Consider the following 25,436-nt stretch of genomic DNA (forward strand, 5'->3'; position numbering starts at 1 on the left):
AACACTCAGCAAAATAAGCTATGATTTGCCAAATTCTACCACGCGAAAGAAAAACACTTAACTTGCTTCTTTCATGCTAATTATGTCCCAAATGAGACTGGATAAGAACCAAAAAGAGGTGCTTAGAAACTATAGCAGACAAAACCAATTAAAAAAAAAAAAAACCCCAGTGGATGAGTCACATCTTCTAGGATGCAAACCATAAAGTACATGTCTTCTTTGAACATGAAAATTGGCAAATTAACATACATGGAGCCACTGTAACAAAGGATCACTTCAAAGGATCAACCAGTATATGATTTACACCCAAAAAGGAGGAAAGATTTTTGTTCAGAATTTTTGAAAACATGCCATTCTAGATCATGCCAGTGAGTACAAGTGCAGATTCATCCCAATTTCCTAACATGTACCTTCTCTGTGTGCAGTCTGTGAAACCAAAGCTGATTTAATCATGACAGCCTTGGGACACTGTGAGATCTGAAGTGCTTTTTGGATTAGAGAAAACAATCGTATCAAGTTCAATACAAAGTTTGTGCTAGTTTTCTATGGTATATTAATTCTTCGAAAATGTACCTTTTATTTGGTAACTATCAGAGCCAAAGTATTGAGTTCTTTGTAACACCTATTTTGTAGCTATGCTTAATAAGTTGGTTTGCTATCGATTACCAAATAGTAATTGGTATATACTATTTGGTAATAGTATAAAGGGTATAAAGTCATAATTAGCATGGAATCTTACCAATTAGATCGTTTAATCCATGGCTCATATTAGATTTATCTAGGGTTTCAAACTACTCATGCCTGGGCTCAACCTAGGCCAACTATATCCTAATCTCTGGAAGTGGCACTGTGTGTTAACATTACTGCAACTCTCCCCCAGCCCCATCCAGTGATTCCACCAGGGTTGTGAGCACTGCTCTGGTCCAGCCCCCCTCTTGTAAAACAGGAAGAAACTAAGCTATATAGTGATTAAGTGACTTGGCCCAAGCCATATAGCTATTTAGTTACAGATGCATAACTTGAATCCAGGCTTTCTCCCTCTGCCACTGCTCCTTTCAATAAAACTAGAGTTTGTTACATGAAAATCTGATGATTGGCTTAGAGGTATCCATAGGACAATTCTGACTCATGTTACATCTGTGTCAGAAACACTAGATGAACTTTTAGCATGTCTGAAAATTCAAACATATCACTGGCTGCCAGCAAGTAGTAATAGCTCTTCTAAAGACAAGAGTTGATAATTGAAGTGTGAGCAGTATCTGACGAGTGAATATAGAGGCGGCACTCAATACATACTTGCTGATCTGAAATAAATGTGCTAATTGTTTTTCTCTGTTCTAAACATCAGCCTAACTTTTTCCTAACCATTACATACTCGCCCCATAACAGATATACACACATGGTTCTCATTTCTGCTACAATTCTTCTAGGCATCTCCAAAGTCATTCTAATGCCATACCAAAAAATTCTCATATTTATAGGCTGCTGAGAAGAAATGACAACTAATAATGTCTTTCTGTTTGTCTCGAAAGAATAGGAGCCAGCATAAGTTAGTAAAAATGAGTAAAAGGCTGGTTATCATAGAATCTGAATTATCGTCCTACTTTCAACACTGTGTACTGTGAGGAATAAATGAAATAATGAATCTGGAAAACATAATGAAACAAATTGAAAGCACCATCTAAACCTAATGTGATGGGAAAAAATAGTGAAGCAAAATTTTTAAAAAGATACTACACAATTAGGTTTTAGAAATCTAAAGTATCAGTAAAAAACAAACAAACAAAAAGACTAGAAAGGAAGAGAGAACTAAGAAAAATGTGAGTCCAGGATTATCTTTTTAAAGCTAAATGTCTCTAAGCACACACTGTGAATGTTTCTAGGATCCCTACTGTGCAACCCCACAATCCTCAGCGTGATCTCAAACATACAATAGTTTGAGAACCACTTATATGCACCAGCATCTTCAACATTTGGTGCTTGGCTTGGCTATTTCCTATTCCTTTCTCTACTATGAGAAACTGATTGGCTTTCAATATCCTTGGGGATGACTTACAAAATCTGTTTATTCTTAGAACTGCTCAGACAGCTTCAAAAATGTTTTCTGTCTGCGGTACACTATGTTATTTTGTGGCCTCTAGTGAACCACACCTCCTGGTATTCAGTTGGTACAGCCCTCTCCTCTTGTCTCTGGGCTGGCCCATGTCCTGTGTTAACCAACAGAGAGCAGCAAAATATTCTGTGCCAGTTCAGGCATAAGAAGGTCTGGCAACTTCTGCTTTTACACTCTTGGGAGCCAGCTACCATGTAAGCAGTCTAACTGCCCTGAGACCACCATGCTGTGAGGAAGACTAAGGAGCCACTGAAAGGGTCAATATGGCAGGGAACTCCGCTGAGTTCCTACCTAGACAGTGGCTAGCACCAACTGCCAACCCTGTGGAGGAGGGCGTTCTGGACCTGACAGCTGCCCCAGCACTCCAGCCTATATCAAGTGAAGCAGAAGAACCATCTTATCAACCCATAGCATTATGAGAAATAATAAATAATATAAAACTTATATATTGTCACAAATTTGATGATAGTGAAAGGAACCCATGAAACCAGTTTCTTTAATTAGCATAAAGGCAGCTACCTTATTATATGGCACATAAGCCACACACAGGGACTGCAACATAGATGCCCTAGTACACAAATGCCTCCATTTGGGCTAACAAATACGAATTCTGTATGGCAAGAAGGAAGACTGAAAGACTTTTTTTTTTTTTTTTTACTGAAACAGAGTCTCACCCAGGCTAGAGTACCTTGGTGTCAGCCTAGCTCACAGCAACCTCAAACTTCTGAGCTCAAGAGATCCTACAGCCTCAGCCTCCCAAGTAGCTGGGACTACAGGCATGCACCACCATGCCTGTCTAATTTTTTCTAGACATTTTTAGTTGTCCATATAATTTCTTTCCATTTTTTTTCAGTAGAGATGGGGTCTCGCTTTTGCTCAAGCTGGTCTTGAATTCCTGAGCTCAAACAATCCACCCGCCTCAGGTTCCCAGAGTGCTAGGATTATAGGCGTGAGCCACCGCACCTAGCCTGAAAGATTTTAACAAGGGATTAGGAAATTGCATCTGAATTTTGCAGTGGCATGAAGGATGGCTGTGATAGACAAATTCTGGAGATGAGGGGATCAGCGAGAAGGTAATCTCAAATGTCATACAGCAATTGATAAAAGTAGAAATTCTATAGTAGAGATGAGAGGAAGAAATGCATTGAGAACATTTAGGAGATAAAATGAGGAGGATTTGTTGACTAAAATATGCACAGAGGGCAAGTGATAGGTAGAAATAGAATATACAAACATTTCAGACTTGAGTGTAGGAAGGCAAATGAATTGGATGGTCATGTCAACACTCATGATGTAATTGACATTTGTAGAATATCCCACCTCCAAAAAGCAGAATATACATTCTTTTCAAGTGCATATAGAACATTTGTCAAGATAGGTCATATTCTAGGCCATAAAATAATTCTTAATAAATTTAAAATGATTCAAGTCATACAAACTAGTTGTCTTATAATATGGAATTAAAATAGAAATTAAGAAGAGAAATATACCTGAGAAATTCCTAAATATTTGGAAACTAATTAATATACTTTTAAATAACCCATACAAAGAAATTCAAAGAGTAATTAGAAAATATAGATGCCCCTTGACTTAAAATGCGGTTATGTCCCAATAAACTCATCATAGGTTAAAAAAATATCCTAAATTGAAAATGCATTTAATTTGCTTACCCTACTGAACATCATAGCTTAGCCTAGCCTACCTTCAACATGCTCAGAACACTTACATTAGCCTACAGTTGGGCAAAATTATCTAACACAATCCATATTTTGTAATAAAGTGCTGAATAGCTCATGTAACTTATTGAATACTGTACTGAAAGTGAAAAACAGAAAAGTTGTATGAGTATTCCAATAGGCATTCCAATGAAAATGAATGCCTATCATTTTCACACCATTGTAAAGTCCAACAATTGTTGAGTTAAATCACTGTAAGTCAGGGACCAATAGTATTTTGAACCGACTGAGCTGAGAAGAAAAATATACAGCATCCCAAAATTTGGGGGAGGTAGCAAAAGTAGTACTTAGAAAAGAAATTTACAGTAGTAATCGCCAGTATTAGAAAAAGAAACGAAAGTACTCAAATCAATGAACAAACACCCTACCTTAACAAACCAGAAAAAAAAAAAAAATTAAACTTGAAGGAGAAGAAGTAATAAAGACCAGAGCAGAAATCAATGATATACGAAAACAAAAACAAGATAACCAATAAAACCAAAAGCTGGTTCTATGAGAAGATCAATAAAATTCATAACCATCTAGTCAGACTGACCAGGAAAAGGGAGGACACAAATCACCAATAGCAGAAATGAGAGAGAGATACCACTACAGACTCTATAGATATTAAAAGGATAATGAAGGAATATTATGAACAACTTGATACTATTAAATTTGACAACTTAAACTAGACAAATTCCATGAAAAAGACAAAAACTACCAAAACTCACTCAAGAAGAAACAGATAACATGAATGGCCCTATATTTATTATACAAATTGAATTTGTAGTTTTAAAAAAAACCTTGCTACTTAGGAAACTCCAGGCTTCGACAGCTTCCCTGATAAATTCTATAAAGCACTTCAGAAAGATATAATGCCAATTCTATAAATCTCTTTTAGAAAATTGAAGAGAAGGAAATAATTCCAAATTCATTCTTTGAGCATTACATCATTACCCAAACCAGATAAAGATACTACAGGAAAATAAAACAATATATAAAAAGAATAATATATCATTGCCAACTGGGGTTTATCTCGGGAAAGCAAGATTGATTTAATGTTTGAAAATCAAATTTACCATATTAATAAACTAAAAAAGATACAATCATTTCAATTGATGCAGAAAGAGCATTTGACAAAATCCAATATCCATTACTGATAAAAACTTGCAAGAAACTAGGACTAGAAGAAAATATCCTCAACTTGATAAAAAGGCATTTATAACAAACTACAGATAACATCATACTTAATGGCAAAGGACTTAATGCTTTCTCCCTAAGATCAAGAATAAGGCAGGGATGTACTCTCTCAACACTTCTACCAGAAATTTTACTAGACATAATAGCCATTGCCACAAGTTAACTAGAAATAAAAGACACAAGTTAAATAGAAATAAAAGATTGCAAAGAAATAACAAAAATTGTGTGTATTCATCATCAACATGATTATCTACATTAAAAATATCTTCTGGAATCTACCAAAGAAAAGCTACAAGAACCAGTAAGTGAGTTTAACAAGGGTTACCACAGAAAACATCAATACACAAAAATTATTATTTCTATATACCAGCAATGAACAGTAGGAACTGAAATTTAAAACTATCACTTATAATAGCATCAAAATGAAATATAAGTACAGATGAATATAACAAAAGATGTGTATGACCTTAACTCCGGACAACTATAAAACACTGCTGAGAAATTAACGACCTACAAAAATGGAAAGGATAGCATATTCAATGATCAGAAGACTCAGTATTGTCAGGATGTCATTCTCCCATATTGATCTACAATTCAATGAAATCCCAAACAAAATCTCAGTAGGCTTTTATTGGTAATATTGACATGATGATTCTAAAATTCATATGAAATGCAAAGGACCAAGAATAGCCAAAACATCTTTGAAAAAGAGAAAAGAACAAATTTGGAGCAGTAACCCTGTCTGACTTCAACACTCTTTATTAGTGCAATAATCAAGAAAAATTATATCAGCATAAATATGGAGAAAGAGATCAATTGTAACAAAATACAGAAGCCAGAAACAGACTTACAAATATATGGACAACTCATTTTCTACAAAAACGCAAAGGGAATCCAGTGAAGAAATAATTGCCTTTTCAATAAATGCTGCTGGAACACCTAGGTACCCACATACAGAACCCCCACCCACCCACCATTAGTACCATATACAAAAATAACCCACAATGAATCATAAACCTAAATGTAAAATATAAAACTATACAACTTCTAGAAAAAAACAAAAGAGAATGTAACTTTGGGATAGACAAAGATTTCGTAGATAAATTAAACCCATAGCATGATCCATAAAAGAACAAATTAACAATTGGACTATATCAAAAGTAAAATTTTTATTCTATGTGTAACATTACTAAGAAATAAAAAATATAAGCCACAGATTAGGGGAAAATATATGGAAATAATATATTTTATAAAGGATTAGTACCCAAAATATATAAGGAATTCTCAAAACTAAATAAGAAAACACAAGACCTGTTAAAAAATTGGACAAAATATTTGAACAAGCACTTCACCAATGAAGGTATATAGATGGTAAATAAGCACATTAAAAGATGTTCAACATTATTAGTCATTAGGGAAATACAAATCAAAACTACAATGAGATACCACTACCTATCTGATAGAATAAAGAAATTTAAAGAGTGACCATACCAAATGTTGGCAAGGGTATGGAGCAAATTATGAAGTCTCATATATAACTTACAGTCACTTTGAAAAGTAGCCTGGTAATTTCTCAAAAACTTTAACATATGTTTATATACAACTGACCCATTCCCCTTGTGGTATTTACCTAAGAAAAATGAAAGCATTATGTTCATACAAAGAATTATATGTGAATGTGCATAGAAGCTTTATTTGTAATAGACAAAAACTAGTAAGCCATCAACAGGCTAATGGATAAACAAATTGTGCTATAGCCACACATGGAGTAATAATCAGCAATAAAAAGAAAGAACTATTGTTACACACAGAAATATGGTTGAATCTGAAGATATGTCACATGAAAGAAGCCATAAAAATACATACTATTAATATATGATTTACAATATAAAATTCTAAACCATGCAAACTCATCTATAGTCTGAAAGCAGGACACCGGTTGCCTGAGGGTTGGTGTGGGGAGACAGCAAGACAACAGGAGGGATTCCTAGGGGCACAAAAACTTTTAGGGCTGAGGGATTTGTTTATTATCTTGATTGTGGTGATGGTTTCCCTTGTATATGCATTTAAAACTTATCCAATTGTACACTTAAAATATGTATAGTTTATCATATATCTCAAAACCATTTTTACAAAAAGTAGCACTAGTGACCCAAGTAGGACTAATTTCAGCTGAAGACTGGATTATGAAGAGGACACAGAGGGGTAGAACCTGAGCACAGACTATTTCCCCAATAAGGTCATGCTTGGGCGTGGGAGAGGAAGAGGGTGAGAGAGCACAAGGGAGCCTGACATAACCAGACGAAAGGCTGTTACATGTGTTCCAGCATATTTATATGCTATAGAAAGAGACACATGGAGAGAATAAAGTTGAAAATTTAGAGGGCAAGAGCCAGCTGATGAAATATGGGATAGGAAATCCGAGAAGAAAGATAAGTCTTGACTAAGGTGAACCTTATGGCCACAAATGCAGGTATGTTTTGTGGTTAGGTTGAGAGATGTGGGAATGGGCTGAACAGTTAATAGAATTCAAGTTTGTTATTTTCTCTCTTCCTTTTCTGGAAAGGCTGAGGTCTGAGAGGAATAGGATACTTACAAGAATGGTAGAGCTTTAGAAAACTAATTGGCTACAGCAATTGAAATGGCAGTTGGAGATAAACATTCAATCTAGAGGCATTCTTATGTAACAAGATGGCAGAAAATAAAACAGTTTTAAGCAAATAAAATAGCTATCACTTCCACATGTGGAGAATGGATTATTATCCAATTGTCCTCCTCTGCTTTCTCTTTCTTTACATGTAACAAAATTTCGCTTATGTGCTAATCTTTCTGTTGATCCTCCCTCTCTCTTTCCTCAGTGTACAACAGGTTTCTAACAAATTATTTCAACTTCCTTGGGAAATATTTCAAACTTACACATGAAACAAAGAATAATTTAATGAACAGCAGAGTTCTACCATCCAGCTTTATCAAATCTTAACATTACACCATATTTACCTCAGTTAATGAAATACTTGAACCAAATATAGGCTTACTGGCCAAGAGAGATTTTGTCACCAACGAACATCAACATGCTCACTTAATCTTCATATTTCATGTATTTCAAGAATAATGCCCATAGACCCAGTAATACCCCAGGCATTACTGTGGGTAGGCAAAAATCAAATGTGGTCAAAAATGGCTACTGGCAAGCTAATTAGGTAGTTCCCCCAACGTGAACTGTTAATATATTAAAGCCATGCAAATTAGATCATACCCACAGGTCCTCAGTTTGGAAAAATGCTCTGATAGAGTATGAATTTTTTAATAAAAATGATAATTATGACCCATAGCACTAATAATATTTTTCTCTAGTGTTCTAATGCTCACTGCAACTTTGGCATTGGTAAATATGGGGAAGGTTAATAAAAAATGTTTCACATCGTGTACAATTTCTGAAGCTGAAAGCATGTGGTTTCTAAAGACAAGAGCTTTATTCTTCAAGGAGTAATAAATCATCCGTTAAATCTAACAAATTGTAATTTGGATAGTACCTGCCAAAACAGGCTGTGTGCGTCTCCTCTTAGAAGTTCAACCGTGTCCCCTGCCTGAATGTGCAATGGCGGTCCTTCATGGAGAGCTGGGGGTGGTGTCCCAGAATACTTCCTAATGACCTGCATCTTTGGCAAACCTGAAAACAAGCAACACGCACTTTAGAATGGAGAAAATAATCATGTGTGATGTCTACATGTACTTAAAAAAAAAGCACCATTATTTAAAAGTTTTAATACCACCAAATCCAAGTAAATATTTGGAGTCACCACAATGGAATGCTTTTCGACTTTCTCATTATATGAGATGGTAATAGAATAAGACACATATTTATCCCCTGATCCCCTACATACTTTTCCTCTCCCTCACCATCAATCTTTTTAGTTGAAAAAATATTTCTCTTTCAGCTGATGCCTGCTTCATAAAAAACGCATCACGTACAGTTTAATGGAAAAGAATCAATTTTTTCATCAACTCTATCCTTTCTGCCTATTACTTTCCTCTTGGGCACTGGCTGATTTCATCACTGAGGAGGCTCACCCTTTCTGTGTATGTATCACATTGCCCAGTATAAGGCTCATATCTTAAGGTTATCTTTGTAATTCAAAAGCAAAAAGGTGATGGATGTGCCACCACAATACTTAAGACATTTATATGGAGAAACTCTTCAGGCTCAAATTTAGGCTTGCAAAACAGACCCAATAAAGGGAACATGTCTAAGCCAATAGCATCAACAATATTTGAAATACAGATCCATCCCTTCTCTTTGTGTCTCTTCAAATGTGCAATGAAGATCCCAGTTCAATATTTCATTTTTGAGAACAGCAGCTTCAATTGCACACGGGCCTAATTGCACCAATATTGGTCACAGTGGACAACCTCACAGTCACTTTTTCATTTAGAGGTGAAACTTCTCCTTCCTAAGAGAGAGATAACTCATAAACATGATATTTGTTGCACATTTCGGGACGTAAGCCATAGCCTACTACACTTTAGGACTTTTTGTTCTAATCACTAACCAAGGTGAAGCTGTAACTGGCTGAAAACGCTACACTAAACATATAAAGGAGGATGAATGATTGTCATTCTCTTCTAGATGTCCAGGTTACTGAGAAAAGATCTCAACAGCTCCATGAAATACTCCAGCAATCAGTTGAATAAAGTCATCAAAATCCTTTTCAACAACCACCTCTGAGGGGGGAAAACAAATGTGGCTACAATTTAAACAGAATTGAAAAGTTTCAGTCAACACTTTCTTATCACTACAGTCAATCAGAAGGCAGAGGGCTGAAAAACACTGCGCTCTTCACCCCAATTTAGCTGGCGTGGTTGCTGAGACACGTTAGGAGTTGCCACATCCCTCCTTTGCTTCAGTTCTTGTGCCACGGAGGCCTGGAGGCATGACTTTAATCTCACACTCAGGCAGCGTTTCCCTACCAGATGCCATAGAGTGGCGCCCTCACACAAACAGCAGACTTCATCGTCTTTCCCAAAAACAACATTCCATGAGAACTGTTCTCAGTGAAATTTAAAAAAAAATTTTTTTTTTAATTTCAGAATATTTTGGGGGTACAAACATTTTAGTTACATATAATACCTTTGCCTCGCCCAAGCCAGAGCCATCCCCCATACAGTGTGTTCCTTGCCCATTAGTTGTGAGTTTACCCATCCCCACTACCCCCCCCCACCTGCCCGGCACCTGATGAATATTACTTCCATGTGAGCACCTAAGTGTCGCTCAGTTAGTACCAATTTGATGGTAAGTACATGTGTTGCTTGTTGTTCCATTCTTGTGATCCTTTGGTGAAATGTTTATCAGACTTGTTCTCAACACATCATACATGCCTTGAGTATATAGAAAGAGCTTGTTTTACACATTCTATTAAGTTGCTGCTACTAATTTTACACATTAACTGCCCAGTGAGTTGTATTTAACTCATGCTAGTTTTGAGCCCAGGGCCTTGTGAAGCATATGTAACTCACACATCTCTTTACCTATACCCTCATGAACTATTTTTCAAGTGGCATATAACTCATGCACAGAAAACAATAAAAAAAAATAAACAACTTTTCCATTAAATTATAAAGGATTGTTTTGTTTTTGAAGTTTTTATTCTATTTTCATAATAAAAAAAAATGTGGCCCCAGAGGAAAAAAAAATTTTTTTCTAGTGTGGCAATGTGTTAAAATGAAACCTAAATATTTCCTACACATACAATAACTGATTTAGAAGTTCAATATGTGGATGAGGATGCAGTATAAAGTTGAATTTCTAAGATGGAGTCTAGTGTGCATGATACTTATTCCATATCTGGGGGTCAGAAGTGCAGTTAGCCTCCATTTTATTGAGCATTTCTAGGGCAACGAAAGCATCTCATTTGGCAAACTTCCTGGGTATTTTGTTTCTGTGACAGTTTTTAAATAGAGGCTAAAGGCAAGAAAAAGGAGTTTTTAAACCTGAAATAGCTGATGTGGCCTCAAATACTGGGGACAGTCTTTTGCCCTGGCCTTCACTGCAGTTGTCTCCTGCCAAGAGCCACAGACATGAAAGGGAGCAACGCCACGTGACAAATGATGGAAACACCAGTTCTTTACTGTCCACATGCCCAAGGTAGTCATTCTCAAGAAGAAATGACTGAAAATTCATAGAGTGTTCGGGGAAAAAAATTAACTTTGATGATATTTCACCACCCAAACAGATATTAGGTATTAAAATACAGAAATATCTGGGCTACATAAGAGGCTGTAAGGTGTTAACCATGGAGGAGTGCTGCCTCACATATCTTTTTGTAAAGATGGAGTAAAATGCCCATGACAAGCAGCCTAGGAAAATTATAACATTTAAAATTAAAAAGGCTACATATATTAATATGCTGTGGTCAAGAAATAAGACCTAGCTATGCTACAAAGTAGGAATGATAGATTTTGCTTTTACAGTCCTACTTATTCCTTATGTTTTTCATTTATTCTATCTTTTCTGCTATTACTTTCTTCTTGGTTATGAGCTTCATCTGGGAAGTTCATCCAGGAGCACACTGGCATAGGTATGTTGCTGACCTTGTTCCTAAAGCAAAAATGTGTAACCCTTGTTAAGAATTATGGCTGAGCCCAGGTAACAGCCAATAGAACATTATAACTAGCCTCAATTTCAGCCATAATCAACTTGCAAAGTACAATGTTTATTTGACTTATATGCCTTTTTGTGTGTGTGTGTGGAATGAGTTGGGTCCATGATATAATGGAATTTATTTTTGGCCATTTGTTAGGGTGATCTTTGGCTACTTATTTCTGATTTCAGCATGATCTGTTGTCAGTGCTACAGAGATCAAGAGATAAAAGAAATGAAGCAAGGGTAGCACAACATGATGCATTTTGACACTTTGCCCCTTGCTTCTGATGCTAGCACATCATAGGTATTCTATGATACGGTGGGCTGGATGGTTTCTTGCCAAAAAGCCCCTTTATATTCCCTCCTTTTACAAAAAAAAAAAAAGGCACAATAACATTGCTAAGAAGGCAAACATAATCACATTAACTGATAGATTAAAAAATGCAATTAAAATAAGAGAATGGGTTAAACTTCATGTCAGCACGCAACCATCAATATAATTCTTAACACAATCTACTGTCGCAGCAGGTATCACACTTCACAAATGAGACTGAGAACAGAGAATTAATTAGATTTACCGATGTTCATATTTCGAATAGCCAGTTAGTTTTAATTTAATGTAGGTTTTCCTCTCCCCTTATAAAATATGGTTGACAGGTTTTAACCTCTGTTTAAAAATGTCCAGGGCAGAACAGTCACATGTTCCATGACAACTGAGTCATTGTTACATACAGTTTATTAAAAAGGTCTTCCTGAAACTTATTCAAAGATATCTCTCTGTATAACTTTTTCCCATTAACCTGCCTCCTTCCATCTGGAATTATGCTGAAAGCAGCAAGTCTCTGTTTTATAGATTAGCTTTCCAAAATCTGTTCATGCTCCAAATCCCTAGGTTCTTTAAAAAAAAAAACAAAAACCCATTCATATTTTCCCTTGGCTATCCATACTTCAAGCAATTCTGAGATGCAAAACATCATGAACTATAAAAGTAGAACTGTAGGTTTCCTCATTGACACTAAGTGGAAATAAATAGCCAAATTCACAACTCATCCCAGACAGCTACTTCTTTCTTCTTGGGAAAACACAGACTTAATAGTTGTGTAATGTCTTTGTACTCCAGAACTGCGTTCTCAATGCATATGTTGATACAACTCCAGTGTCTCTCATCAAAATCTGAATAGTTATACTGCAACTACCTTCGTACATTGAATGCAAAAAAAAAAAAAAAAAACACATGTAATTTCAACATATATATTTGGGCAATCTTGGAAATTTCCACAACTATATAATTATCTTTATATTTATCTAAGGGAATATGATGAAAACGGCTAAGCTAAAATTAGATCTCCTGCAAAATGTTTAGTTACTTTAGCTTATTTCCTACAACAAATGCTTTGTTGTACAGCCAACTATATCCTTATTAGATAACTTGTTGACAATTTTGCTTGGTCTTAAATCAGAAAAGATCCTCCAGTCATCCTTGTGTATGGGGAATTAACACACAGAATTGGCAATATTAAAATAATGGTTATACTCTAGGGGTAGTCATGAGGTTCTGGTTAAATAAAACTAAAGCCACATGTAAGTATGTGGAACACTAGAATTTCCCAAAATAATACACAAGTATTTTTAAAAGGGGGACCTGAAACAAGATTTCCTTTCAAATCTGAAATACATGCCACTAAGACTGACATGTGCCAAGAATTTTTTTAAATGTACTTTTTAAAAAAAGTTAATTCTAGGTAGAATCCTATTAGAAAATTTGCCAGATAAAAGCTATTTCACTGATAACTTTCACATAAGCCCTCAATGAACTTAACAGCTAATTATCCCAGTATCAACCACAGTGTCTTCTAAGCAGGGCAAAGAGAGTGATTGCCACAATATAGATTAGTATCTATTCATGAGGCTGATATCACACTGCCCTAATGCAATGGTTTCCCTGGGGCAATAACTTAGAATAGTGCTGCCTGGCAGATAAATGGGCTGTCAGTAATATGCTGGCCTTTCACCTCTAAGACCTAATTTAAAATCTAAACACAGCCACATGAAAAAATAATTAGTTGTACAAGATGTCAGAGGATGTAGATGGTTTATCCTGGGAAACTGATCACAAGCATAATATAGTCATTCATTCATTTAACGTGTCTTTAGCACTCCATAAATGCTAGGCATGGCAGGTTCAGAACAGAGCAAGGGCAAGTTTCCTACCCTCAAACAGCCTGTAGTCAGTTCACTGGAATAAAGAGACAGGTGAACTCAAAGACAACAAAACAATCGAGCATGGGCTCTCTTCCAGTGAGGATTAAATGTGTGTGTGTGTGTGTGTGTGTGTGTGTGTGTGTGTGTGTACATGTGTGGGTGTGTGTATGTATTCCTACCATAAAAATTTAGGAAATGTTTTAATAAGTCTTAAGTAGGGTCCTGAAATATATATTTTATTTTTTCTACAAATTTCCTAGATCTGGTTTCCAAACTTTAGCAGGTTTGGGAATGACATTATTGTGGATACATGTACAAAGTACCATAACCAACATCCACCACTGTCAAACTTGCTTTTGAGAAAATTACAGTGAAATAAATGCTGACTGGCATATTACCAACTAACTCCCTCTAAATTATCGTCTGGGCCCTTCCTGATACGAGTCTGCAATCTAAGCCTCAATCTAGTCTGCAATCTAAGCCTCCTGATGACCAGGCCAAGTGGCTGCCCATCCCACCTCACAGGGCTCTTTCCAAGAAAGCAATGCTCTCTCATTCACTTCTTGGTCTTCACGGAGGAGTAAAAGGAGCCTCAGAATGGAAACCATCTGCTATACCAGAAGCAGACAAATTGCTGGAAAACAAAATGGTCTAAAGAACTAATTGTTCATGAAGGGAACACTCCTCATCAATAATTTTAATTTTTTTCACCCAGAGAAGCCTACATTATTTTTATAAACAATGATGAGTCAAATGAAGGAAATAGCACTGTCACTGCTCATATAAAAACAAGGATTAGGCAGAGATGCCTTCCTCCCAACTTTATAAACACTGACTAGTCACTCTTTGGCACTGCCTACTGGGGTATTAGTGAATAGTGAATCAAGGGTGGAAGATTTAATAATGTTTTTCAGAAGTTTTTTTTTTCTTTATTAAAAAAACTGGATAGCCACAAGTAGAAGACTGAAACAAGACCCACACCTTTCACCTTACAAAAATCAACTCACGCTGAGTAACAGACTTGAACCTTCGTTGTGAAACTATTAGAATTTTAGAGGAAAGTGTTGGAAATACTCTTCTAGACATTGGCCTAGGTAAAGAATTTATGAAGAAGACCCCAAAGGCAATCACAACAGCAACAAAAATAAACAAATGGGACCTAATGAAATTAAAAAGCTTCTGCACAGCCAAACTGTCAAGAGAGCAAACAGACAACCCACAGAATGGGAGAAAATTTTGCAAGCTACACATCTGATAAAGGGCTGATAACTAGAATCTATTTAGAACTCAGGAAATCAGCAAGAAAAAATCAAACAACCCTATCAAAAAATGGGCAAAGGACATGAACAGAAACTTCTCAAAAGAAGACAGAATAATGGCCAGCAAGCATATGAAAAAATGTTCAACATCTCTAATCATCAGGGAAATGCAAATCAAAACCACAATGAGATATCACTTAACTCCAGTGAGAATGGCCTTTATCAAAAAGTTTCCAAACAACAAATGCTGGTGTGGATGCAGAGAGAGAGGAACACCCCTACACTGCTGGTGGCACTGCAAACTAGTTCAACCTCTGTGGAAAGCAATATGGAGATACCTCAAAGAGATACAAGTAGATCTACCATTTGATCCAGCAATTCCACAACTGGGCATTTACCCAAAAGATCAAAAGTCACTTCATGAAAAAGACATTTGCACTCGAATGTTTATAGCAGCACAATTCACAATTGCAAAGCTATGGAAACAACCCAAGTGCCCATCAATTCATGAGTGGATTAATAAAATGTGGCATATGTATACCATGGAGTACTACTCAGCTTTAAGAAACAACAGTGATACAGCACCTCTTGTATATTCCTGGATAGAGCTGGAACCTATTCTACTAAGTGAAGTATCTCAAGAATGGAAAAACCAGCACCACATGTACTCACCAGCAAACTGGTATTAACGGATCAACACCTAAGTGGACATATAGGAGTAACATTTATCGGGTGCCGGGAGGGTGGGAGGGGGGAGGAAGGGATGGGTATATACAACCACAAGGAGTAAGATGTGCAATGTTTGGGGGATGGACATGCTTGAAGCTCTTAATCGAGGGGGGAGGGAGGCATGGACAATATAAGTAACCTTAACACTTATACACCCATAATATGCTAAAATAAAAAAAATGTATAACAAAAAAAAAGACATAAGGTACCAAATATAAAAGAACTATAAAATTTTATGTGTTACAGTAAAATCTATGCAAATTTAACATTCTGTTCTATTGTATATGTACATTTTAGTGAAAAAAAAATTGTTAGACAGGGACCAAATCTGCAGATACAGGCCAGGAGGGCAGCTCCTAGGGGTGGAGAAGCCAGAGAAACCAATCAGGAGAAGGCACTGCAGGAAAAAACAGAACACCTGACAATCATGTAGCTCAATCATCTGGTGACACCTCACACCTTCTGTAAACATGCCCACAGACCAGGCCAATAAAAGGAGACCACCTGGGCATCCTTAACATCTTTCTCCACTGACCAATTCCTCTCTCTGGAATGTATTTTGGCTTTACATAGCTTCTTCTTTTCTGCAATAAAAGCTGTTTGTGTGGAATTTCTTCCTGTCCACGATCACTCCATGGCACTGGCCTGCTTGTGATTTTTCCAAGCAAGCACCCAAAGAATGAGGACAACAGTCCATCAAGAAGCCAAACCTGACACAAATGTTTTCTAAAATCTTTACATAAGATAAAAGGTCTAGGAGAACATGCCAGGTATTTGGCAGAGCCCTAGCAAACGACCATTCCTACGGATGTGAGGAATTCAGTTTGAAAAACACAGCCCTGAGCTACCAAAAAGAAAACAAGCACATAATTTTAAAGTAAGAGTGTTATCACTCAGTCTAACCACCTTATTTTACACATTATACAACTAAGAGGCTGGCTACAGTATCTCATATCTGTAATCCTAGCACTTTGGGAAGCCAAGGCAGGGAAATCACTTGCGGCCAGGAGTTTGAGACTAACCTGAGCAACAAAGAGAGACCCCCCATCTCTACCAAAAACATACATATATATATACACACACACATACACACATATATAAAAGCTGTGTATGGTGGCTCACACATCTATAGTTCTAGCTACTTGAGAGGCTGAGACAGGAGGATCACTTGAACCCAGGAGTTTGAGGTTCCAATGAGCTATGATGACACCACTGCACTGTAGCCCTTGCAATAAGAGCTAGACCCTATCTCAAAACAACAACAAACAAAAAAACAAAGGAAAAACAACCCCTAATAACCTAAATGGTAAATAAATTGACTAAAGTCAAATGGCAAGTTAAAAGCAAAAATGGAATTAAAACCCAATTTACAGATATTTTGTTCAGTCTTCCCTACTACTACAGGTTAGTCATTCACTGCAACCTACAGGGAATGAAGTGTGGCAGAGAAGGGGCCTCCCGACTCAACTGATGTCCGTTTCAGGATGATCTTAATCCCTGCTGGATGGTCAATGTTATCTTGGGAAGCTGGGAAGGGGGAGGGAAAGCTCTCCTTCAAGTGGTGAAAGATTGAGAGCTCCCCAAGATTAGGTGAATCTTAGAAGGAAGGTAGTAACTCCCACTGGTATAGTCTAAAAACAGAACCTCAAAAACCTTCAACTTAGACAAAAAATCATGGTACTGAAATATCTATGGAACACTCAGTGTCTGACAAGTCTACATGCAGCTCTGTGGATGTGTGGGCAAGTGGCCACATGTAGTTCTTTCTACACAAAGTTATAATCACTTAAACCACATCATTCTGCTCTTCTGACCACACCCAAGTGATTCAGGGATGGTGAGTAAGCCGTAGATTGGGATAAATCGTCTGAACTTGCAAGACACCAGCGGCTGAGGAGGAGGGGACGGGAGCCTGCCCAGAGGAGCAGTCCTTATTGAAGAATGACAAACAAGACAATCAAATTTGCTCCTACAGGACATGAAAGCAGGAGGCATATGCAAAAGTCAGCAGAGAACAGTAATTTCTGATTTCTGAGAAGAGAAGATGACTGGGATCGCCAGCTTTCAAAACTGTTAGTCTGGAAAGATTCTCATAAAGCCTGCTGTACTCTTCCCTTTGGAAAGCACTTAGATCCAGAAGGACCACTGAGGTGATTTCCTGGACTGTTTTTTACCCTCTGAGCATAAATTCCCATTCCCATCAAAGCAACTGAGCATGTTTCTTGCAACCAAGATAAGCCTTTAACAATCCACTCATAAAGGATATCTAAGGGGTGACGGTAAAAATAAAAATGGTTCAGGGCACTTTAAAATAACCTAATTGTCATTCTTTGTTCTGTGCATTCATTCATTTATTCAACTAATGCCTGCAGATCATTCACGTGCAGGTACGGGCCTAAGCACTGGGGATGCAGCCAGAGAGACTGATCGTGTCTGTGCCTCACTAAGCTTGTATTTTAGTGGGGGAGACAAACACAAAAGTGGATAAATGTAATAATACCAGATGTAAGTATCATAAAGAACCCCTTATAAAAAGATACTGGAGTAGAGAATGGGGTGTGTATGGGATGGGGGTGCTTTCTTTAAGGGAAGGTGATCGGGTCAGGATTAAGACTTCAGGAGCAGGCAGGAGGCATTTGGGAGGAAGACTTTAACAGGCAAGCTGAGCCACAAACATGGACTCTGAAAGTGAAATGAGCTTAAAGTACTTGAGGGACAGGAAAAAGGTCAGTGACACTGCATGAAAGCAATGGGTAAAATTTAAAATTGATATATGCAGTCTTGAGGGTCTGGTCCATTTTATTACTCCCTTCCTACACTTATTCTGTTTGAAATTTTATTTGAAATTTATTGAACAGGTCAAGCTGTCATTAACATGCTCCACTTTCCTCCTGGCATATACTTGCTGTTTTCTGCACAGCAGACCCCTACCCTCTAACTCAATGGGAAAATAATCTGGAAAAAAAATCCTTTTATTCTTTAAAACTCAAATATCATTTCTGCTGAAACCTATTGCTATAGACTAAATGTTTATGGGCCCCCAAATTCATATGTTGACACCTAATCCCCAATATGATGGTATTTAAGAGGTGAGGCCTCAGGGAGGCAATTAGATCATAAGGATGGAACCTTCATGAATGGGACTCGTGCTCTTATAAAAGAGGCCCTAGAGAGCTCCCTCACCCCCTTCTACCACAAGAGAACACAGTGACATGGCAGCCATCTGTGAACCAAGAAGTGGCTCTCACCAGACACTGCATCTGCTGGCACCTTGATTTTGGATTTCTCAGCCTCCAGCACTGTAAACTATTATTACAAGCCCCACGCTTAGTCTATGGTATTCTGTTGTAGCATCCTGACCAGACTAATACACCTACCAACATTTCCTTAAGTGTGGGTTAAGTGTCTTAAACATACACTCCTTTAGAAACTCATGTTTATTGCTTCAACACTACTCGATATACTGACATTATTTATTTAGCTAGTATATGATGTATGTACAAGATCATAATTACCTTTCTATGCACAGTCTTGGGACAGAGTTTATGCATACTAGACTGTGACCAACCACCTTGGTGACATAAATTGTATTATCTCAATGAATTTTTTTTGTAACAAAGAGGGAAGAAAGGTAGTGATCCTTCTCCTCCAAAGGTCACCCTTCCAAATATGAAGATGTACACATGCACACGTGCGTGTGCACACACACACACACACACACACACACACTTGATTATACCTCCAAAATCTCTCTCTAATCAAACCATTTCTTCCCACCTTCATTTCTAACTCCCAGTTCAAGTGCTATCTTTCTGATTGGCCTTTCCTCATTCACTTTTATAATGTTTGACCATCCTGTACACAGCAGCCTGATTGTTTAAAAACTGTAAATTATATAATACCATTCTCCTATTTAAAACCCTTCCAACTGGGCCGGGCGCGGTGGCTCACGCCTGTAATCCTAGCACTCTGGGAGGCTGAGGCGGACAGACTGCTCAAGGTCAGGAGTTCGAAGGCAGCCTGAGTAAGAGCAAGACCCCCGTCTCCACTAGAAATAGAAAGAAATTAATTGGCCAACTAATACATATAGAAAAAATCAGCCGGGCATGGTGGCACATGCCTGTAGTCCCAGCTACTCGGGAGGCTGAGGCAGAAGGATTGTTTGAGCCCAGGAGTTTGAGGTTGCTGTGAGCTAGGCTGATGCCACGGCACTCACTCTAGCCTGGGCAATAAAGCGAGACTCTGTCTCAAAAAATAAACACAAACAAAAAACAAAAGCCTTCCAACTGCCTTTAGAATTAAATCTGAACTCTTGGCCATCACCTACAAAACCCTATTATGTTCTGGCCCCTGATACCTCTCCAGTTTCATCTTATTCCAGCCTCACACATGCTCACTATTTTTAGCCATACTGACCTTCTTGGTGTTACTTAACACATTAATTGCCATGTGAGAGTTGTATTTAACTCATGCTAGTTTTGAGCCCGGGGCCTCGTGAAGCATATGCAACTCACATGTCTCTTCACCTTGGGAGCCACATGAATTATTTTTCATATAACTTACACCAAAAAACAATAAAAAATAACAAACTTTTCATTAAATTGGAAAAAATCATTTTGTTTTGAAGTTTTTATTCTATTTTTGTAATAAAACACTGTGGCCCCAAGGCAAAAAAAATTTTTTCTAGTGTGGCAGTCAATGTGTTAAATACCCTGAACAAGTAGGTCCAGGTAAGATAGTTTATGTTATGAACTTGTAATTCATATAGTTAACTGTTTACTTGTTAGTATATGTCTCCTCTCCTTTCCTTTTTAATATATTTGTACTGCCTACATCTGTATGATATTTATTTTCATAACCAAATTTAGCTTTTAGTGATACAAATATTCAGTTTTTATTAGTATTACAGACACAAACTACCACTTCATCATCAGTTTTGCCTTGATTTTAAACTGTATTTATTTGTGCTTTTATCCAACTATCAATATGCTACATGTAATGTAACTGAAACTTTGCATGAAATAAAATACTTTTAATATGCAAAACTGCTAATATATTTCTTAATAATCCTCACTAATGACTCTCTTAATAATTTGTACTTATCCAGGCCAGGCAAGGTGGCTCATGTCTATAATCCTAGCACTTTCAGAGGCCAAGGTGAGAGGACTGCTTGAGCCCAGGAGTTTGAGACCAGCCTGGGCAACATAGCAAGACCCCATATTTATAAAAAAAAAAATTAAATTAGTTGGTGTGGTGGCACACTCCTATAGTCCTAGAGATTCAAGAGGTTGAGGCAGGAAGATCACTTGACCCCAGGAGTTGGAGGGTATAGTGAGCTATGATCATGTCACTGCACTCCAGCCTGGGCAAAAGAGTGAGACCCTGTCTCTTAAAAAGAAAAATTTATACTTATCCTGAATACATGTTAAGTTAGGTGACTTGTATCATTTATGTTAAAAAAATAATACAACGTTTTCCTTTCCTATACACTCAATTGTTTGCTTTTCTCTATTTTCCTCTCTTCTCTTGACCTCCCTCCCTCCTTCCTTCCTGTTATACACTTGCTTGAATAGCAGACAGAATATTCAGATGCATTCCCCAAAGATTCAGATTTGTGCAGACACGGTTTATTGATTTGTAAGTTAAAATGAAGAACATGTGCAATTGGTATTCCTGACTGGCAAAGTTTCAGAGAACACAAATGACTGGACTATCATTTTGATGTGCTGATTTTTTAAAAAAAGAGGCTAGGAAGCCGTTAGGTCAGAGACTATCAATATATCTACATAAAAATCATGTAAACTGAACAATCTCCTTACCCTTCTTATGAACATTCTTTCATAATAAACTTATGAACTACGACTAGAGAAAAGTAAAAGAGCAGCCTCCTCTTTATAAAATTGCACTACATTGAAAATACTACCTTGGAAAAATTTCCTACTTGCTCAATCTTTGTAAACTTTTATGAGCCCAATTCCAAAGTCTGAGGACCAACAGTCATCCCAATATCTAACAAGTAACTCTAAGGTTTAATTTCTCCCCTGTTATTTACCTTGAATTTTTCCTCCTTAACCTTTTCCTTAAGTGAAAAAGAAATGCAAATCTGACAGAACCATTCAGTTATAATCTCATGGATTCATACATGAGCAGAGTATATAAATTTATTAGTTTAAAATCCAAGTGAATGTATAACTATTACTCCAAACCAGCAATGTTTCATAGGATGCCATGTATCTTCATTTTAACATGGCGAATTTTTTGTTTAAATTCCCTTTCACTGGGGCCACAGATCAACAACCAACATATTTACCTTACCAAGATTGTACAAAAACTGAAAAAAATTGCCCCTTCTCAGGAATAATCCTTTTTAACACTATCTATAATAAGCAGAGGAGAAAATAACAGAAACCATGCTGAGTTATGTATTCCTTTGAAATAACAACCGTTCTGACAATAAAAACACTACACACTTGTATGGCATAGCGACCATATCAAAGAAGGTTCTTATGATAATTTAGTCATTTTCATTTATATATGAGACAACCTAAGTCTAGTCATATATAGCTAAAAAAAACAAAAAACAAAAAAAATGGTGTTCTTTCCTAGAGCACTGTGTCACCCACTAAGTATGAAATCATAGACAGACTAGGAAACATAAGGGAAGATTACAGAAAGGTCATACAGAATTATTTGAGATTTTAATACTTAATGAATAAATCACTACCTTTTCCCAAGGAAGCATATCAGATTCCAAATTTTCTATTAAAGATATAGTTTCAGGCCTGGCGCCATGGCTCACACCTGTAATGCTAGCTCTCTGGGAGGCCGAGGCAGGCGGATTGCTCAAGGTCCGGAGTTCGAAACCAGCCTGAGCAAGAGCGAGACCCCGTCTCTACTATAAATAGAAAGAAATTAATTGGCCAACTAATATACATAGAAAAAATTAGCCAGGCATGGTGGCACATGCCTATAGCCGCAGCTACTCAGGAGACTGAGGCAGTAGGATTGCTTGAGCCCAGGAGATTAAGGTTGCTGTGAGATAAAGATGATAGTTTTATAAGCAATAATAAATCCTTAAGACTATTATAGGAAGTTCAGGGATTTAGTTTCAAAATCTCTATAGCCCTAGGAATATCATATTGGAAATATATATTCTTTCTTTTTCCTCTAAATTGATTGGTAATACTAAAAATTTAAGATATTAACCTACAAACTTTTGTCATATGTAATTTTTCAATTTAAATTATTTGAAGTGTAGGTGGAATATTGACGTTAGGAATAGTATTGGCATTTCTTTGTCCTTCAATAACCTTAATATTTTTTCTCCCTGTCTCATCAATTCAAAACTACTGCTTCTCTTCCTGAGCTTCTTCCTTCCCCTCCCTTACTTTCTTTATGGTTAGCCTAATTTTCTCCCCCAATTTTTAGCTTACCATCTTTTTTCTACATAAAAAAGTTTCTTTCATCAACCTTAGATATCAAAATTATGTTATGATTTCCACATTGTTCAAATGTGGAATTTCTACATTGTTCAAATGTAGCATAATAAGCTACATAAATGTTTAGATATACAGTACCTTCTAATCATATGAAAAATAATAATGAACTGGTAGCTAGAAGAGTATAATAAAAATACAAAAGTAACAAATTATTAAAATGTACACTGCAAACTATAAAAAAAAACCAAGATATTAAAATAGTAAGAAATTGTGCCAAGAAATTATGAATTACTTGGAAGGCAGTTACACTGGTAAAAGCAGAGTTATGCACAGAAAGGACACACTGAAATAGAACTTTCAGTTCTGCCTCTTTTCTCAATTAAAACACCAGTAACTCTTAGCACAAAGTTGATATGCAACTATAGTTTACAAAAGCACCTGAATAGAACACACAGTATGACACATACTACTATGACACATAATTCTAAAATCAAACCACTGATCTCTCACTAACTTTATTCACCATGAAAAATTACTGACCTAACAATGAGTCAACTCAAGCTTTTCCTGAAGTTCTTGGATAGACTCTTGTCATTTCACTTATGTATTTCTTGCTCCTCAATTCAGACAAACTCCTCCAGGACAATGAGAGCAAAGCTTCTTTTTCTTTGTCAATTATCCTGTTGTTAATCCCATCATTATATACTACATTGAACCATAGAAGTTAGCTGCTATGGACTGTTTTTGAATTATAACTATAGTCTAAACTAGTAAGTGCCAAAATAATTCTTTCAATATACACACAGTAAGTGCCTAAAATGAATGAAGTCACAGCAAAAATGACTGATTAAGCTCAAGTTTGACAAAAAGCAGGCATAATTTTGTGCAGAAAAGAAATTCATGTAAATTTGCACCTAAGCATTGGTTTTGTGGAGGAACACTAATTAGTAACTCTGTGTCCAATAAATTCAATATACATTTGTTGAGTCCCTCATTCCCATCTATCTTGGAGGGTATGTAAGCCTTTTGAAAAACCTAATTACAGTATTTTTTTTCAGGTTTCAACAATTGGGATATCATATTATGCCCCTTGAAGCTAGGAAGTATAATTTGTGATGGCAGAATTCCTATTTTGTTTTTCTGTAAAAATTTTTCACCTCTATATAGTAAAAATACTTGTATCCTTTATAAAATCACAGAATAATTACTTTTGTTTCGAGAGCTGACACTTCTAATTCATCTTTGTTTTACTAACCCCTAGCACAGAGCTTGGCATGTGCTAAAAACTTGGTGATAATGAATGATTTAACTTTCAGGAGAAATTTTGACTTTGTGATAGTTGAATATTAATTTTTAAAAATTAAAAAATTCATAAACTTAAAAAATACATATGTGATAAAATCAAGTTAATACTTCTTTTTCCTATGATCATCAATGATTTAATAATTTATGACATTTGTTCTTAAAATTGCTTTAACTAATAAGGAATATAAATTGTGGCAGTAATTTCTGTTTTGTTATTAAGTTAATTAAACTTCTATGGGGGCAGGTAAATACAAAACTGAAAAAAAAATTCAGAGTGTCCACCTAAGCAACTGAAGTAGTGCATTACATCCCAAATTTTAAGGAATGTGTGGGGAATATTTCATCAAAGAGGGGAACTCATAAGCTACTTCTCCAGTGTACCAGCTATATCAAAGCTTTCCATTGACTTCCAAATTGCTTTTTTCCCTATCTTTTGAATAGAAAGATCCTTACAGGATTTATCTCTGTTTCTGTCATATATGACAGACCAAATATGACAATTTTGCACAAAATGGAGATGATAAGTTTGAAAGCATTTTGAAAAGTTACAAGTACTTTCTCCTGAACATTAGCTTTGAAGTTTATAGATGTTTAAAATATATTCATCTACAAGTTTTGGGTTGTTCCTTGAATTATTATTGGTTGTTTTATTTAATCATGAAATAAGCTAGGCATTAGGGATACAATAATGCATGAGAGACGTAAAGGGAGGACAGAGAGAGTACACACACCTCCTACCCAGTGCAACAATGCTGTGGTAGTGACAGACAAGTTGCCATGAAAGCTCTCAGCAGAGGCACCTGCACCAGGAAGCTCAGAGAAGACTTCAGGGAG

General features: G+C 36.6%; 1 protein-coding gene across 2 annotated transcripts in view; it reads right to left on the reverse strand.

Moving 5' to 3' along the window:
- The window catches only part of VAV3 (vav guanine nucleotide exchange factor 3), a 360,452-nt gene that overhangs the window by 55,870 nt on the left and 279,146 nt on the right, over positions 1 to 25,436 (reverse strand). For both annotated transcript variants that reach the window (XM_012751555.3, XM_075999917.1), the window contains exon 20: positions 8,562 to 8,698. In XM_012751555.3, the coding sequence (XP_012607009.1) occupies positions 8,562 to 8,698 (137 nt within the window). The remainder of the gene's footprint in view (positions 1 to 8,561; positions 8,699 to 25,436) is intronic.

Source organism: Microcebus murinus, chromosome 2 (genome assembly GCF_040939455.1).
Source record: "Microcebus murinus isolate Inina chromosome 2, M.murinus_Inina_mat1.0, whole genome shotgun sequence".
NCBI classification, from domain to species: domain Eukaryota; kingdom Metazoa; phylum Chordata; class Mammalia; order Primates; family Cheirogaleidae; genus Microcebus; species Microcebus murinus.